This window comes from Ischnura elegans, chromosome 8 (assembly GCF_921293095.1).
Source record: "Ischnura elegans chromosome 8, ioIscEleg1.1, whole genome shotgun sequence".
Classification (NCBI taxonomy): domain Eukaryota; kingdom Metazoa; phylum Arthropoda; class Insecta; order Odonata; family Coenagrionidae; genus Ischnura; species Ischnura elegans.
Genome location: NC_060253.1, coordinates 87,716,256 through 87,735,457, shown reverse-complemented (window position 1 = coordinate 87,735,457; position 19,202 = coordinate 87,716,256). Strand labels below are relative to the sequence as shown.

The window sequence follows — 19,202 nt, the reverse complement described above, 5'->3', positions numbered from 1 at the left end:
TACTTAAGTAAACACTCCACAGACAAAGAGGGTGACCCAATTTTCCTTGAGGTAGATGTATCTTGCAATAGCTCTGGTACAGGGAAAATAATGCTAATCCTGAAACCATAGACCATAACAATACTTCACTAGAAATAAGCATGCAAGTTTGGATATAATTTTATGGAAGATAATTATTTAAATATGAAATGAGGACATTATTTCGTAGGAAGTTGTTCATGATGAGTACCCATTAAGATATACAACATATCTTGGCAGAGGAGTCTTAAAATGAAAGGTTCTTATAAGTTGATATCCATCACTTATACGAAAGAAAGTATTCCAAAAGTAGAAAACGAGAAAAGTGAAGAATATTTTATACCAATGTAGTAGAAATTAAGTTCTTACTTCAAAATGAAAGAGATTAAAGTTTTAAGAAATGTAAACATCGTAGAACACTTAATGAATAATGCTCAATTAATGACAATTAAACAGTTGAAAGGACAGAGTTGAAATAGCAAATTACATACATAACCAACAAAATGATTAGCATTAAACAAACGAAAGCATAGCACTAGCGATAAATGAGTAGTTTGAACACTAGAAAAACTGCAAGTACAATGAAAAACATATTGAAATATAAGGAATACAAGACACCATAAAATTTTGAAAACATGAGAAAAGGTTAGCTAATCACAGGTTGAAATCAAAATGGAATAATGAAGGAAACAGAATTACTCACATTTTCATCACCAAATACATTTCATACCCACGCAATTTAGCAATAACCAAGATCATTGAGACTCGTATCCTTCATCGAGCACATTCCAAAATCGTAAGGGACACTGTAAGCAATAAAATAAAGTCTGCAGTTAACACTAATGACTATCAATAAGCCTCAATATCACGTTTGTTTACATCGAGATTCAATATGGCAGCCCCCAGTTCAATACTGCTCAGAAAAACAGGCTACACCAGCGCCTCTATGTTGGGTAGGCCGTTGGACCACTGGGGCTCCGGAAAAATCGAATCGAAAGAGGTTTTCTATACGATATATCGCAGTTCTGTCGCCCCCTTGGCGCTGCTCTGTGAATTTCTTGCGCTTGCTCCTCTTCGGCTTTTCCGTCTAATAAATAATACTTGAAATAATACTTCCTCCAATACTTTGCAATACTTCCTACCCGTCCCCTGTGGACTAACGCGGGTGTTCCTCTTACTTCTGGTACTGCAATTACGGGTACACATCCACGGTTATTAGAATTATATTAGTACACATATTTGCCTCTTTCCATTCACTTCGTTCGGAACGATTCGTTAAGTCTTTGTTGCTGTAGACTGCTGGATTTTGATCTTTTATCATGAGTGGATTGTTGAACTTTAGCGTCTTTACCAGCTTATCCCGCCCAGCCCTACTCTATGCGAGTAGTTCTATCAGTGAGTGTTAATCAAGTTTTTTTTTCTTTGTCGTAATTCTTGCATATTCTTTAATAATTATTCCTGATATAATTTTATTTTGTTTGTATCTGCACATTTTTATTGCACGCAGTTCAGTTCAATGTTTGTGTTTAAGAATGTGGAGTGTGTCCTTGGTTCATTTTAAAGGTATATTTATTGATATTACACCAAATTACCGTATGCGTTGTTCCTCAATTTGGTCGTAAATTTTCGAAGGACTTCAGTAACATATCCTAGTTGAGAATGTACATTAAGTGCATCTTTATTCGCAGTTGGCGTGAGGTTTGCGTCGAAGAAGACCAGTGGAAGCACTCGTTATCAGAAAACTAAAGGAAAACCAAAGCATCGTGGTTGGAGAGTTCAGGATGGTGCAACTGTGACAGCGGGTACAATTCTGGCTACCCAAAATCGCCTCAGATTCCATCCTGGTTTGAATGTAAGCATGAATTACTTCAATGCTCGTTGATATACATAGTTTGTTTTTCGTCTAAAATCCCTATTGTCTTGCAGGTTGGCTTGGGGAGAAATGGAACCTTGTTTGCAATGGAACCTGGAGAAGTTTTAATTACTTGTGAGAAATTTGATCCTAAATGGGACCATACTTGGGTGCAGAGATTATACGCCGGAAGAGAACATGAAACTATCTATAAGAAGTACTTTAATGTTGTTCCAGAAAAACAACATAATAGGTTCAAATTGGTCGACAGGATATGATAGTTGATGCCTAGTACGACATGAGAGGTACTAAATGGACTTTTGATACCCTTAGCAATGTGATTTGATGGTTGGCGATGATTATTTTTGTGTATGTACATCTGTTGATAGATAAATTATTTTAAGTTCACTTTTGAAGCATTTTATATAGCAGGAAGGCTTTTACAATTAAATACCTGTTTTATCATATTATATCTTTTGATAATTTGATGTGCGTGTGGCGATGTAATGAAGCATTCAAAATTCTAAATGGAAGATTTGGGAGGTTGTGCATCGGATGCATAAAAAGAGTCAGCCTTAATATTTGAAAGATTACATGTTCTTCTTGTGGCTAAGTTTGAAGTCTCCAAGTGCATCCACTGGGTGTTGGATGGTGGGTCGACCTCTGGATATAATGGTAAGCATTATGATATATGAGTTTACTCGTTGAATGAGCTGTTGTGGACAAAAAGTGATAGTATTCCAAGATAGTATAGATCTATCCTAGGTTAAGATAAACAACTAAACGATATTCAAAGCCTGTGAAGATGCCTTGATTTGGTGACAGGGACTACCATAATGCTTCTCATCACCTGATGCATTGGGCAGCAGCTCTTCTTCATATGAGTGAAGGTTGCGACCACAGTGGACAGCACAGCATCTCTCATTTCACTGCAGGCTAGGTGACTTTTACTTAAATGGCTGTTGTTGTATGATTGGGAAGGCAAGGGGAACCACATTATTATCCTTAGGAGTCGCAGCTACTCCACCTTTACATATAGGACATGATGGAATTCTCGGGTGATATGTGTTGCAGTAGCATAGGCCTGGGGGAGATGGCTGTTTCACATTATTGACAAATATGGCCATGCTGCAGCCATAAGTAGCTAAGATGGTACATGGATACATTGTAAGTTAGTGTGACAAGCTTTCATGCATAGAGTCATACTGTTTCTTGGATACAAAAATTCTCTTGGTTATTGAGAAGAAGAGAATAAATTATTGTGTACAACCAAAATTTAGGCATTAATTTCTATCAATTTAAAGGTACAGTAAATTTTACTCACCAAGAGAACCCACACTCATATTACATCCAGTATTTCCTCATAGTGCATCAGCTGGTATACACCCTTATTCAGGGATGCCGATTTACAAAAAATATTGTGGGGGCCCAAACCAGGATCTTGCCCCAGGAAATTTAGAACCCTGATATAGAGTCTCGATATCTGGACATTCCGCAAAAAATTGATCAGCCTTTATTTCCCCACACCCATAAGGAATTTTTGAGGGGGCTCAGGCCCCATGGAGTCAGCGCCACTACCCTTATTGCGAATGAGCTTCTCTTCGGTTTACTAACCTCCCATGCCTTAAAATCAAGTGGATCACTGTCTTGCAGTACATATTTCTCGTCACGTATCGCATATGATTCATTGAACAGGCAATCATTTTTACAAATTAGCAAATCTGATGATGCCTGAGTTTATGGACCTATAAATGAAAGAATGCCACAGGTAGTCACAAACATTCACTTTAATTGATCACGTGCAGCAATAAACAGCTGAAAAACCCCTTCCATGAATGATAGTGACTGACACTGTCACCCTTTGTGGATTATTCTGTAGAATCTTATAGAATCTCTAGGAGAATGTATACCCTGGTCCAGAAGGTCTTTGGCTCTCCTTAATTTCCTGGTTCTCACTTACTGCACTGGCCCCTGCCTATGTAACTCTTCGTTATCATCAATAACGATTAGACCCTTTAAGACAGTCTGATTGTGAATCCATTTTTAATCATGAACAACTGCTGCCAGAACTGTCTTCGTCATGTCCACATCTTCTACCACACGGCCAGTCGACACTGCCCCTGTCCGAGTAGTCATGATATAAGCTAATTCCAAATGACTCTTCTTTTAAGTAATTTACAAATTAAATGAATTCAAGTCTTCCTTCTTGTTTTGGATTGCCCTGAATTTATGGGCAGGGATAGCAATTGAAACTAAATGAAATTCAAAACCAGTAAAATTTCATGAAACTAGTTTAAAGTATACCAGGATACGGTGATAACTTATATGGGAGTTACTCGCAATGCACAATTGTGCAAAAGATCCACAGAGAAATAAATCATCCGCCTTGACCGGGATTTGAACCCAGATCCCCTGATTTCCGGTCGAGTGCTTTAGCCAATTAAGCTACCGAGGCATCATTCTTTCCTGTGGATATTTTTAGACACTTCCGGACAAGGTGTGGTTTTCTCTGTGGATCTTTCGCACGATTGGGCATTGCAGGTGACTCCCGTATAAGTTATACCTAACGTGGCTAGTCCCGGTATACTTTTAAACTAGTCAAGAGCGAACACCTTTATGTGTTCTATGTCCGGGCCTGCTCTCCGGCTGTGGCGCTGTGTGCACGATTTGGACTGCTTGTGGCATCATATGCTCAGCAGTCCAGCATTACCTTGTTTGGTAATGTTCAAAAATATCCTCAGGGAAGAATGATGCCTCGGTAGCTTAACTGGCTAAAGCACTCGACCAGAAATTGGGGGATCTGGGTTCGAATCCCGGTCAAGTGGGATGATTTTTTTCTCTGTGGATCTTTTACACGTTCATTAAACTAAACCTAGGCCTATTATTTTCGTTTCCCGCTAGGTCGGAATGAAACTCTTTCGTTTCATTTCTCTTGCCATCCCTGGTTTTGGGATCACTTGATGAAATATGACCCCCTATGAGCAAAGTAATTTAAACATTGTAATATCGAAATAGCATTCACAAGGAAAAGCAGCACAGCAAAACAGTCTTATAAAAACTGATCATTGCAAAGTCAATTTTCAAAATAAAATTAATATTATTGTTTTAAGAATAAATAAATTGTTATGTAGATGCCTAATCAAATTAGAAATCTTAGTGCCCTATTGATCAAATCAAATACAAAAATTAGAGGATTAAATGGTTTTGTCGAGTTAGTAATGAGGAAGTCCTTATAAAAGTAGGAGAGATGAGAAGCCTCATGAAAACCTTAATAAGAAGACAGAACAATCTTAAAAGCCTCATCTTGAGATATGATGGAAGACAATTGTGGAGGGACAAGAAGATAGTAACAATGGAAAAGGAAAACCTCGAACAAAATATATGGAACAAGTAAAGGAGGATGTGAAAGAAGAAATATTTAGATGTGAAGAGATTAGCTGATTTAGTGGAAATATGCAACAAACCAATCTTAGGAATGTTGACCAGTGGTGGTGATGAATCTTATTGCTGAAAATGAAGAGTTCTTTTTATGTTAATCATGACTTTATGTGTAGAGTAGCCTGACTCAATGATTGGGATGTTAGAACTTGCAGGACAATATTATTTTCCACCGTAGAGTCAATGTTATAGTTTTCCCCCAATACCATCACCACCTCCATAGCCATTACATTATAGAGCCCTGAGTTCTGGCTTTTGAGAGATCTATGAGGAGATTATAGTTATGTTTGGATTGTCAAATAGTCATTGCATAAGATTGCATTCTATGGGAGCTTTATTTCTGAGCCAAGGTAGGTGTACTGATTTTGTTGTGTCATTAAAATCTGATGCTTCTCTCTGTACATTAATCTCATAATTTCTTAAAATGTTACAAATCTGGTGAATTATTGGGAACCTACAAGGAATCAGGATAGTGTGGAGGTCAATGTTTTATCCATCCCTCCTTTTCGCTGGGGTTTTAGTCCTGGTCATGGAAAAGATTATTTTAAGTATGCCCAATTTTGGGTGGTGTGTGAAGGGCAATTCATATTTAACACTCCACTATTGCAAATTAATGTCCTCATCCCTTTTTTGTGGCTTTTATTGATAGAAGGCTAATGACAATTCTACTAGGCTTCCATCTACCTTTCCCTGGGGGAATCTACCCTAGCCATGGAAGGGGGTGGGGGTCAGGTCAGGCACAACCTGACCTGAACATCTCGACCAGCCTGGGAAAATACCCTCCTCCCCAGCAGACATGCAGCTAAAAATTTAGGCTAGGGGGATTTTAGGAGCAACTAATACTGGGGGATATGGAATATGGGAGGTGCAGGTACCCTCCCATAAAACTTGATAGATAAATGGTTCAAAATGGTGAGATTTGCGACTTTCTGAGTGGTATTTTATTAATCCTTACACAATTCTATAAGTAATATTAATACAATTAAGGAAAATGGATTAAATTTTAAAATTTCTCTTGAGTTCTGCTGGGGGGTTTATCCCCCTGGGGGTTGCTGCACCACTGCTCCCCAGTGACATTTACCTGAAAACCTGCCTGACCCCTCTGACCAATAATCCTGGCTATAGTCCATACCCAATAGGTATACTTCACAAAGGGGAGTTCTTCCAATGATATTCTTCTTTATTCATGAAATCTAGCTACTTATATATCTTCATTACACTCTGAATTTAATTTCTTGGAAAATCTGTAATTGTAGCTGGCTAATGGAAGGGGAGATAGTTGTTTAGCCATTGAAGGCTTTCCTATGAAAATCACTTGTCTTTTCTGCATAAATTTACTGAGAAAATTTTTACAAAGGCTATTAACATATTTTACATTAGATCCAGATATTATATATATATATTATATAACATGTAGCCTTGTGAAAAGTTGTAATTTAAATTTTGAAAAAAACGGCCCTGCAAGACACCATGAAACCCCTTTGTACAGGCTGTAAACCCTGACACCAACTTTGGACATACTCGGGTCTTGAGAAGCTCCATGGGAGGTCTTGAGGACTATACATGTGCATTGGTCTGTCAGAAGTTTTTATCTCTGGATATCCTCAAAGTGAAAGTTGGAAGAGATTCAATCTTGTTCAGGCAAAGTATGGTTTTTGATCTATCTGTGCTCATAAGCCATGCGATACTTAGAAGAGTTGCGGTATTTAATATAAATACTTGTATATATATACATACTGTTTAGCTTTTGGGTAGTCATCTTGATAAATGAGGAGTATTAATTAGTTCAAAGTTGCCTATAATTATGGTATTTAACGTTTTATCCATTAAAATTGCATTTAAATCTTGTCGAGATTCATCATACGAGAGACTAATATGCTTTCGTTAGTGTTTTAAGCCGATTACAATGATTTCCACTGAAAAGGTGATAAAAAAATTTCAACTCAAGAAGTTGAAATTTGTGTTTGAAACATTTATCAAAACAAACCACAATTGAACATTATAATTTTGAAAATTTGAATTTCTTATTATAAATTATGCGTTTGTCATTTTTTACGTTTAATGGTGACTGATGAAGGTAATTTTATGACAGTTAGTTGAATACGTTGAATATGAAGCTACTTGAAAGCAGCGGGTTATGATTTCGTTTGTTTCACATTCGTAGCTTCGTAGTTCGAGCAACCCACGCTAGGGAATTCAGCATTGGAATTTGGTCGCGTTTACTTATGTGTGCGTGTTGACTCTGGGGACTCTGGGGCTATCGAAGGAGACGGCATTTTCATCCTAAATAAGTTAGATAGAAAGCCAAAAATCATATTTTATTTTCTATTCATTGATTTTGAATATTATTTTCGAATTTGTCATTATTTTTGATGATAAAAATGTAGAAAAAAATCGGCGATTAGTTTTTGTATCTAACGCTCCTTGAACATCAAGTCGCGGCTGAAATTGTTTTCTTTTTAGTGTCATGAGTAAGTTTTATTTTCAAAGTATTGCTGGTGTGAAAAGAAGGGAAATTACATTATTATGAGTTGACATCAAATTACGATATCTGAAACATAGTTTCAAATTAAATTTCTGTTAGGTGATTATCGAAAGCGTTAGTGGGCAAGATCGTGGAAGTGTGAATGAAATTTTCTTTCTCTACTTCTCCATTATGTTTGTGTAGTGAAACATTTTTCATTAGGTAACTAATTGGATTTAACTCGAATATAACCATGTCTCAGCAAATTAACGGTGTGGTTGGTGGTGATGCCCACACACATATTAAAGGAGAAAATACGTCATTTGAGGTGGATATTAACGAAATTCCTCTTCATGCTACCGTAAGTATTGCTGATACTGTTATAAAATGGTGTAGAATTGTAATCTTTGAGGCGATTGAATCCGCAGCACTATTGTTGACGGCATGTAATTGCCATTTCTTAAGATATCAGTTGTCCTCTAGTTGGTGGCATGAGTTCGTGCCACACATTTTTTCTATTAATTAAGTATTAATTCTATAAATCTCTTTACTGAACGTCTTAGTTATTCGTTATAGCGCTATCATAAATATTTTCGGCCTATTGGATCTTTGGTAAGATTTTGTATTCCTCAGCGGGTTAGCTCTTGAGGTTGAGAAGTAAATTATATTTGTTTTGTGGTTTGGTTTTCTTTTTGGCTGTGGCCTGCCATTTGAAAATACAGTCAAACCTTTAGTAGCTCATGAGTGAGTGCTTATGTTACTAAATTATTTCATTTGTATTTTTATTTTTCTCGAGTATACTTCTGTTAATGGTCCATTTTTTCCAACAGGGTAGCATGCATTCCACACCTGCTATGGAATCTTTTGGGAATCCGGGTTCTCGAAAACAAGACTGCCAGGCGGAAGTTAAAGGAGGGGTGTGTGATTTCGGCAAAAGTGATATCTCTGGAGTTGATAATGAAGTTGGGGCAACTATTAAGAAAGAGAGTGAAACTTCATTAAAAGGTGTGCATGATGTTTACCGTGGACTGGCGGGTGGAGGAGATCCTGGGAACGACGGCTGTGGAAATATTGTGACGAATCAATTCACGGAGGGAAGTTTAGGTCGTGATTGCAGTGGTGATTTGGAGCGTGCCGCTTTATTCGACTCGCCGTTTTCTGGCTCGACTCGAGCTGGACGGAAGAAGCGAGTGGGAAGACCAAGGAGTAAAAGAGGTGCTGGAAGAGGCAACATTTCGTTCGATCATTATCAGAGCGAGGATGCAAATTCTCCGGTCGGGGGCGTTTACCTGTCCACCAGTGTCGGGACACCAACATTTACAGATTCTGGACGAGGTGATAAGAGGAGAAGGGGTCGCCCCAGAGGCAGCAGAGGTAGTGGCCGCGGAGCTATCTCTTTCGAGAGTAAGGCACTGGACGACGTCTACAGTGGTGCCTCCGATTCGGGGGACACAGAAGCTACCGGATCGAACTTTAGTGACTCCGGACTTGGGGGAGGTGTCACCAGTCCCCATACTGTTCCAATTACCAGGGCGGGCCGTGGGGCTTTGCGACCGGGATGCAAAAGCTACCGTGGGCGAGCAGCAGCCATGGGTAGGGGCTTCAGAGTTAACTACGCTGAGGATTCTCCATCCTCATGGAATGTCAGTGCGGATACGATTCCATTAGAATACGAAAGTGCCTTAAGCCCATCTCCAGAGACTGTGAGCTTGGGCAAGAGACGACTAAGCCTTCCTGATCGTTTGCCTCCTTCCATTAGAGCCAAAAGGGGTTCAGGAAGTAGGGGCCGGTCTAGGGGGCGTCCCAGAGGTCGGCGACCCCGGTCTTCATTTGATCATGATTCTGCCATGGATAATGACTCGTCTGACATTGGAACCCCTGGATTTGATACCCCTGTTTTTAATGCCACCGATTTAGATTCCCCAGACCCTAGAGCGAGTACAAGGAGTGATGAGGGGACTCCTGTTGTTACCTCCAAGAGCCGTCGTAGTAGAGGAAGAGGTTCCCGTGGTGGTCGCGGCTCCGAACCGAAGGTTGTGGAGGCAAGTGGCTATAATAGTTTATATATTTTTCTGGCTGTACTACCTTGGGGTTGGCAGATGATTTCGGTTTATTTTATGATAGTCATCATATGGACTGAAGCTTTGATTAAGTACACATTTGTGTACATGTTATGTTGCAGGGTACACAGGCTGTTCAATATTTAATCCACATTTTGAACATTATCTAGCAATCTAATGTAGTACTATTACATTTATTAACATTCTAACCTATATATGAGATTGCAACATTTCTTTGATCCAGTAAATTCTGATTTCTGTTACGTTTTGGTTACTTTCAGTTTTCAAGTTATGTAGCTATAAAACATGAGGGAGAAATGCCCAGGAGAATGTGACTATTTCATTAGAAGGGAAAAAATTATTTCTTCTTGAGTAATTGATTTTTCCATTGTCATGTTAAAAAAAATAATTAGTGGATGAATTTGAATATCTTGAAATGTGGAATGAGTGATAATGGGTCCAAATATTTTCATCTAATGCATTAAGTAATTTTTGCTATTGTTATTACACATTCAAAAATTTAATGATAACTTTTTCATAACATGCCATTTAACTTTGGATTTAACCGACATTTATTTCAATTCTTGACTTTACGGCATTTTTCCACCATGCATATTTCTACTTATGGTGGTATGTTTTTGATATTTTTAAAGTTAGGTATGCTTGGGTTCATAGGTTAATTTAAATGATTATTTTGTATTTTTATTGTCTTCAGGATAAATTAGTCATCTGCTTTGCTTGCAAGGAGTCCATGAACAATAATACATACGTTTATCACAAGCTCAAAGCACACAATGGATTAACTTGGCGAGACGGATTGGATGAACCAATAGTAAGTATCGTGTTCTGTATTCATCCAATTAATTAATATGGAGGTTTTTTTTTAAGATTTCTTGGTGATAATAAAAGAATTCAGGGGTTCTGAGTAAGGCAGTTGGTGGAAGGCTTGCAAGGAAGTGCATGTTTCTGAATTCATGCTATTTTTTAATATTTGTCAGTTAGACCAAAGGTACCTCCAGGTCTAGAAGTATACAGTGGTGTATCTAATGGGGAAAAGGTGATGAGAAATTGATACTTTTTTTTTAAGTCCTACATGGGGCAGGGCAGAGGGTATGTGTGATTTGAAGCTTACTGTTAAGGCCGTTTTACACGGTACACGGAATTGCGCAGTCTGACGTACGTGTGAAGGCGCAATCAAAATTGCGTCGTGTAAAGCGGTGAAATGCTAGAACACATGCGAGAATGCGTGGATGCGAGATGACAAAATAGCCCCTGTTCTAATTTCGTTCATGCATTCGCGCAATTCCACGCCATTTTAGAAATTAATGCAGCTCTAACCTGCGCAATTCCGTGTACCGTGTAAAACGGCCTTTATAATGATTCACGCTTCCTTAGATGCATTTATATGAGTTAATGGTAAATGTGTATTGCCAAAACTGTCACTCATACATGCCCTTCTCACATTAGAGTGGGTGCCAAAATTTCTCTGTTTGATAGCTAAATCTTTCATTGCTGAGATTCTATCCAGTAGAAAAATTTCCCTGGTGAATTTATGTTCTGCGACTCAATTGACTAGAGGCCAGTGCCCTCTGTAAGGATTGGGAGGAAAGGATTGGAATGGAAATAAAAGAATATGCCTTTCTTTGTGGGCAAGAGGAACATGTTCTTTTCTTTAAATTCCTTAAGCAATGCAAGATTTGTTGTTGAGTTTTTTTATTATGGGGTAGTATCCTTTGTCTAAGAAAACGAAAGGCATTGATTGCGATTCGTTACCCAAGATTAGTCTATTCATAATATACAAATTATTTGGTTTTAGAAATCCCAGTTACGACGAATGTTAATGGACAATTTTAACCTCATTTGAAAAAGGCCAGATTGGGACCCATGCGATGCCACTCCACGTGATGTCACAGGGACCTAGATCAGACGAGACGAGTAGTCAGGAGTTTTACTTCGTCTGAGATTTCCAATGTATGCATGTGGCACAGAGCTCAGGGAACCAATTCTTAATAATCAACTATTCAAATTGGCTATGGTAGGAGTTTCCTTCGGAGGATATTAGTAATCCTTTTTTAAGCCAAGCACTATCTGCTAGCAGGGTACTTTGCTACCTGCTAGCTGCTTGCATCGTAGCGGTGGTCATAGGCTCGCCCCAAGGTCACCTGACACGTCAGCAGCTGGAACCAGAATGACGTCACACAGGCTTTTCCCAGCATTCATACTTAGCGGTCGCGTTTCTGCACGCTTGAAAATTTTTACTTTTCATTTAATCGCGAAAAATAGATATGATTTAGCAGCCGGTGGTAAATATCATCATCTGCCAGTGGATCTATAGGGTTCAGATTATAAGTAAATATGTAGCCACCAATACAGTTGCTGTTGATGACTTGAAAACATTGTGAGTGAGTGCAACATGCCATCTATTGATGTGAGTCTTTGCAATAACTCATTATAAGCTGAGCCTTTTCATCTCAAATCATGCAGATAGTGTAAAATCATGTCAGGTGACCATCGCCGATTTGTCTGAAATTTATGTATGTGAAAGCAGTATAAAGTTTTAATCTTTTGAACCAGGGTTGATTGATTTAAATCACTTCGATTTAAATCATGATTTAAATCACGATTTAAATCACTCGATTTTTATTTAAAAAAATCAGGTGATTTAAATCATAATGTGATCTATATGTTTGATTTTTATAGAGTCAAGAAAAGGAAGCTGTAGGTGTATAATTTTGATTTTTATGTCTTAATTCATACAATGATTTGACAATTATCAGCACAATGGTGGCTGTTAAATATAAATGATACTGTAGGAATGCATGTAATATGAAAATTTTTAAAAATCTTACATTTCAGTTTTTTAATAGAAAATACAATTAGCGCAAAGAAAATCATCAGTAAAATTGACAGATAATAAATTGAGCCTCATTTAATTCTTAGAAAAATTCCATGACCTGCGTCAATTTCAAATCCTTTTGGTCGTACGCGAGAGAGCTTCAGGGAAAACATTCAACCGTAGATTCGTTATTTGATAAAGATGGTAAACTTGTCACCGAAAATATTGACAAAGCTAACACTTTAAATTCCCACTTCGAAAGTGTATACACTACTGACGATTCTCAATTCAATTTAGACATCCCATATACTGAGGAATCGATGGAAGAAATATCTGTACAACGTGATGGGATAACTAAACAACTACAATCGATTAAGAATAGTAAATCTCCGGGTCCGGAGGGAATACCTGCGCGTGTCCTCAAGGAGTTAGCTCCACAGATCGCACCTTACTTAGAGATTATATCCAAGAAGTCACTCTCCGAAGGGAAGTTACCGCTAGACTGGAAAACTGCAAGCGTTACACCCATATTCAAAAAGGGAAACAGACATGACCCAGGCAACTACCGTCCGATTTCATTAACATCGATCATAGGCAAGATACTTGAGCATATCATCGTTAGCAATATCATGACTTTCTTGGACAGACGTAACTTCCTCCATGACTGTCAGCACGGATTCCGAAAAGGTAGATCATGCGAAACACAGCTTGCGCTCTTTCTTCACGACGTTATAAAATCTGGTGAATCGAAAAGACAAGTTGACGCACTATTTCTAGATTTTAAGAAAGCTTTCGACACTGTACCTCACAACAAACTTTTATACAAATTACAGTCATGCGGATTAAATGAAACAGTTGTAAACTGGATACGCGACTTTCTCAGAGATCGTAAGCAAAAAGTAGTTCTTGACGGAATTAGCTCTGATGTTGTGAAAGTTACATCAGGTGTTCCACAAGGAAGCGTAATCGGCCCCCTGTTGTTCATTATATACATTAATGATCTCTGCTCCCGCATTAGTAGTAAAATACGTTTATTTGCTGATGACGCTGTCATCTACCGCGAAATTAGTGATCACTCTGACTATGAAATTCTATCATCTGACTTAAACAACGTACATTTGTGGAGCCAAGAGTGGGGACTCGAACTTAATCTAAGCAAATGCATGGCGGTACATTTCTTGCGGAATTTGTCCAACTCTAACCATGTTTATGCAGTGGATGGTATTAACATAAAGGCAACAGACGAAGTGAAGTACCTGTGGGGTGCGATAACCTCGAACCTCACGTGGGGAACACATATAAAAAATATTTGCGGCATAGCCGTGAAGAAATTAGGATTCGTCAAGCGTATTGTGGGAAGATTTTCGGATGAGAAAGTAAAAGAAAGGTGCTATTTCGCTCTCGTCCGATCGCACCTTGAATATGCAGCGAGCGTATGGGATCCAGTGCAGAAAGACTTAATCCGCGAACTGAATAAAATACAAAGGAAGGCTGCGCGTTTCGTCAAAAACTGCTACGGGCGTACAGACAGCGTTACCCAGATGTTAAGCGAATTAGGCTGGGAGCCATTGGAGACTCGGAGGCTGCGCGCTAGGCTTAGATTGCTTGAACAATTGAGAATGGATATCTTTAAGAGCGACACAGAGAACATAATATTAGAGCCACACTATATTTCCAGGTCCGATAGAAGCGATAAATTAAGAGAGATGTTTTGCCGAACGGATAGATATGGGAATTCGTTTTTCCCCCGAACCATAAAGGACTTTAATAAACGCTAGTCCCAACCTTATTAGAGCACTTCATTTTCTTTTTAGTTGTAAACGGCTGGTGTCCTAACACCCCCTGCCACACGCCTTTTAGGCGGCTCGCAGGGTATTATGTAGATGTAGATGTAGAATTTTTAATGAGAGTGAGTGTAAGTGAGTAGTCGGTCTGTCAGCTCAAAGTAAATGTGGGATCAAGGAAAAAATTGTTTTTTCTTCTAATTACAAGGGGAAGGCAGTGCACTATGTCACATAAATGAAGGCATAATAAAGGAAAAAGACAACATTCGACAATTAGATTAAACAAAAATTTTATAACGAAGTTGCATATTTTACAGCATGAAGAGCAAATATAAGTTGTCATGCACTATAATGATTTAGCCAATTACAAACAAAGTGAGTGATATAGGATGTTAATAAATACCACATGTCACTCACTAATCATGGTTAACAAGTGTTTTTATATTGAGAAGTTCGTATATACAAAAAGAAAACCATGTACTTATCATATAGTATTCCTATCAACACTGTGCAATGAGGACACCTACATTGGATGGCTATCATTTAAATGCTTGTATAAGACAACTAACGTTGCAGCTTTATTGTGTCCTAATTTATTCTGCAATTTTGAATGAACTAAGTTAAAAGTGGAAAAGACTTTCCTCCCCAGCTGATGATGCTGGGAAAATGAAAAGCTGTTCAATTATTCTTACGATAGAATTTCCTTGGTGCTCATCTGGTTTAGAGTATGTTGCCTCTTATTGTTTCTGCAAACGATCATTCTCCAATATGCTGCCCAAAAAATTAGTTTTGCAAATAACTGAATTTTTGGTGAATGGAGAATAATAAAGATACTGTTACATTTTGTATTTTTGGGTATTGGAGGGGTGAAGACTTCATATTGCATCACATAGCTAGTTGGGGCCAGAGATCACCTCACTTCGTCTCCATCTTGATTTCTTAACTGCTGAGATCACATTACCTATACATTGTACTGCTTGAGCATTGCCATTTCAACCCATACTACTGGTTCATGGCTCACAGTCGAAGGCTTTGGTTAGAATACTAGTGTATCCATTGGAAAAAATTGTTTTCTGATTTAACTTCTAAGCGTAGGCACCGTACAAAGTTGCAATTACAGAATTTTTCTAAACTTCATATGCTTTAGAACCGCGTAATATGTATATAGTCGAGGAAAGATACGCGAAAAAAGGCTATAATAAAGAAATTTTTGCGTCCTGGATGGATCGGAATGCGGTTTTTTGCATTCGCTTGCAAAAATTATTTGTAAAAAAGTTACCATATTTTCATTTGGGAGAAACCCTTAGTTGCATTGTTGCAGGCCAAAATGCACTCGGAAAATGCAATTTCTGAGACGCCCTTTGGAAAACGTAATAACTTTGTAGAATAGAGTCAGAACTGGCCCGGAACGGGTACACGGGGGTTTTTGAGGTCGCTGATCACGATTATGATGTTCAAATTGACACCCGGACCACCTGGGGCTCAGGAACACCGTCGAACGTCATCTCCGTGGAACTGTCCCAGAGTTCATGCGGGAAAGGAAAAACAAGCGGCATCCGGGGGTTTTTTGGGTCGCTGAATTCAAATATGGCATCGGCGAACCTCCCCCGGACACCTGGTGCACCAGAACCTGGACCTGGACGTCATCCCCAAGAACTTTCTTGACAATATCGACAAAAACAACCCGAAAATTATCGGAGGCGTGTTTTTTTGAGGCGCTAAATCCACCTGGTGCGATGACGGAGTTGATAGCGATGACTGTGGTGTAAGCGATGACGGCAGTGAAAGTGATGACGGTGGTGATGGCAATGACGGCGGTGAAAGCTATGACGAAGGTGATAGCGATAACGTCTGTGATAGATATGACGAATGTGATAGCGATGACGTTGGTGATAGTGATGACGGTGGTGATAGCTATGACGTTGGTGATAGCTATGACGAAGGTGATAGCTATGTCTGTTGAGATAGCGATGGCGGCAGTGATAGTGATGACGGCGGTGATAGTAATGACGTTGGTGATAGTGATGACGAAGGTGATAGCTATGACTAAGGTGATAGCGATGACGTAGGTGATAGAGATGACGTAGGTGATAGCGATGACGAAGGTGATAGCTATGACTAAGGTGATAGCTGTGACTTAGGTGATAGCGATAACGGAGTTGATAGCGATGACTGTGGTGTAAGCGATGACGACGGTGAAAGCTATGACGAAGGTGATAGCGATAACGTCTATGATAGCTATAACGAATGTGATATTGATGACGGTGGTGATAGTGATGACGGTGGCCGATGCCATATTTGAATGCAGCCACCCGAAAAACCCCCGGGCGCCGAGTTTCTTTCCTTGCCCGCTAGAATTTTGGGAGAGCCCCACGGAGAAGACGTTCGAGGCCAGGGTACGGCGCACTAGGTGGATTTAGCGCCTCAAAAAACACGCCTCCGATAATTTTTGGGTTGTTTTTGTCGATATTGTCAAGAAAGTTCTTGGGGATGACGTCCAGGTTCTGGTGCACCAGGTGTCCGGGGGAGGTTCGCCGATGCCATATTTGAATTCAGCGACCCAAAAAAACCCCGGATGCCGCTTGTTTTTCCTTTCCCGCATGAACTCTGGGACAGTTCCACGGAGATGACGTTCGACGGTGTTCCTGAGCCCCAGGTGGTCCGGGTGTCAATTTGAACATCATAATCGTGATCAGCGACCTCAAAAACCCCCGAGTACCCGTTCCGGGCCAGTTCTGACTCTTTTCTACAAAGTTATTACGTTTTCCAAAGGGCGTCTCAGAAATTGCATTTTCCGAGTGCATTTTGGCCTGCAACAATGCAACTAAGGGTTTCTCCCAAATGAAAATATGGTAACTTTTTTACAAATAATTTTTGCAAGCGAATGCAAAAAACCGCATTCCGATCCATCCAGGACGCAAAAATTTCTTTATTTTTGCGTATCTTTCCTCGACTAATAGCACATTTGATACTTCCAATGACAATTTTGTACTATGCTGGCCTAATTTGTAATTTGATACCATTTGCATTCCCATAGTTCTCTCCACTGATTGACTAAATGTTGTATCAAGTTTAGAGTCTGTTGCCTCTTATTGTTTCAGCAAACGATCATTCTCCATTATGCTGCCCAAATAGTTAGTTTTGTAATTAACTGAATCTTTGATGGATGGAGAATCATTAAAATCTCATTTAAATCAAAAAAATCCGATTTAAATCAATAAAATCCGATTTAAATCAAAAAAATCAACAAAAATGATTTTTTTGAAAAAAATCATGATTTTTATCAACCCTGCTTTGAACATTACTGAGTCAGGCCTCCGAGTAAAAAATGAAAAATCACATAAATTCTGATTACTACAGAACCATGACCTGTAAAGCAGTGATTATTGTTTCATTTGGAAGAAAACGCATTTCTGCACATTCTGCCATAACTTTCAAGTAATTTGAAATAATTATAAACAAATAGGACTTGTGTAAACAATAAAAATTAGTAAATACTTAACAATTAATTGCTAAAAAAAGCCACCTTTTATTTTATTTAAAATTTCTCGTTAAGTTTAAATATTTTGCTATAAATTAGAAAAAGGTAGTATTTTTATACTTTTTGTTTTAAGGCATGTCAATGTTGGCATGTTTTCGACCAAATGCACTCCTCTCGTAAACCAAGATTGCATACCTTTGAGGGAAAAAATGAAGATTAATTCCACTTAGCATGCAAAATGGATAAAAAGTTCATATCTGAATGATTGGTAGCATCCATTGACTATATGCAAGTTCAATCTTGTGTACTTCCATGGTGTCGAATGTGTGCAAACGGCCAGTGCTACTAGCTGGAAACGGTGGATGAGTCGCAATTTGCACTGAGTATTTTTCAATGGCACTTCACATAAGTCTTATTTTGATTTGTCAATTTGTTTGAGCCACCTGGAACACCTCGGTGTCTGCCAGTGGAGGGTAGGCAGCATTAAAAAGTAGGGATGTGTGAGTAGCACTTTGTGATCTCGAGTCAAGTTGAATATTACTCGCGAGTATTGAGTCGAGTATGATAATTTCTGAACCAGGCAATACAGCAATACATACTACAATATATTCTACTCCATTTTTCTATGATGAATCTCTAGCCTGATGTAGGAGGGAAAATATTATGAGGATCGTTGATGGTTAATGTCAGATGTATGTAATAGGAGATGAATGAAAATCAATGTGTCTTCAATAGTTCCATAGGCACACTTGAAATTAATTAACCCCAAGTAATATGTCAACCATTTAAGACATATGTATCCAAACTACAAGGGAGAGCCCTGAGTATAGTCATTTTCATTTTTTATAATAAAGATTACATACTACGTATATGAATCATGTTGTATTTGGCCCTTTCAAATTCTCAAGCACAAAAACCAATTATGTATTTTACATGCTCAGCCAGCATGTTTTGACGTCTCCATGTTACAGTATTATTGCCTGCAGAAAATTGCCTTTTGCTACACACTTGTAGGACTGGGCAAGTACTTTTCTACAAAAATTGCAAGATTTCGGAGTCTTTTGAATTTTTATTAAAAATTATATCAACGATTTTTATGGATCCTAAATCTTCATGGAATTGAAGTGGACGAATCAAACAAACTATAAAACTTAGCTTTAGTTTTGTAGAGCCAAAAAAAATTCTATACTTCTCACATTGTTTAATCAAACTTAAAAACTCTTGTTTTTTAAGTTCAAGAAAGAAACTAAACGCTAAAAATGAATATCA

General features: G+C 38.6%; 2 protein-coding genes across 2 annotated transcripts in view; both read left to right on the top strand.

Moving 5' to 3' along the window:
* The first annotated feature begins 1,061 nt into the window (after window positions 1-1,061).
* Window positions 1,062-2,278, top strand: LOC124164031 (50S ribosomal protein L27). The gene is made up of 3 exons (XM_046541194.1): window positions 1,062-1,413; window positions 1,707-1,870; window positions 1,945-2,278. The coding sequence occupies exons 1-3, from the start codon at window positions 1,338-1,340 to the stop codon at window positions 2,146-2,148; spliced, it is 444 nt and encodes a 147-aa protein (XP_046397150.1). The 5' UTR covers window positions 1,062-1,337; the 3' UTR covers window positions 2,149-2,278.
* A 5,255-nt stretch (window positions 2,279-7,533) lies between these two features.
* Window positions 7,534-19,202, top strand: part of LOC124163292 — a 53,710-nt gene continuing 42,041 nt past the window's right edge. The window contains exons 1-3 of the mRNA XM_046540092.1: window positions 7,534-8,133; window positions 8,603-9,814; window positions 10,548-10,664. Coding sequence (XP_046396048.1) covers window positions 8,026-8,133; window positions 8,603-9,814; window positions 10,548-10,664 — 1,437 coding nt within the window. The 5' untranslated portion in view covers window positions 7,534-8,025. The remainder of the gene's footprint in view (window positions 8,134-8,602; window positions 9,815-10,547; window positions 10,665-19,202) is intronic.

Excerpts from the sequence above, each read along its gene's own strand:
- LOC124164031 (XM_046541194.1), top strand. The coding sequence starts at position 1,338 with ATGAGTGGATTGTTGAACTTTAGCGTCTTTACCAGCTTATCCCGCCCA. Across the intron at positions 1,414-1,706 it reads CTATGCGAGTAGTTCTATCA|TTGGCGTGAGGTTTGCGTCG; the intron begins GTGAGTGTTAAT and ends CTTTATTCGCAG. Across the intron at positions 1,871-1,944 it reads GATTCCATCCTGGTTTGAAT|GTTGGCTTGGGGAGAAATGG; the intron begins GTAAGCATGAAT and ends ATTGTCTTGCAG.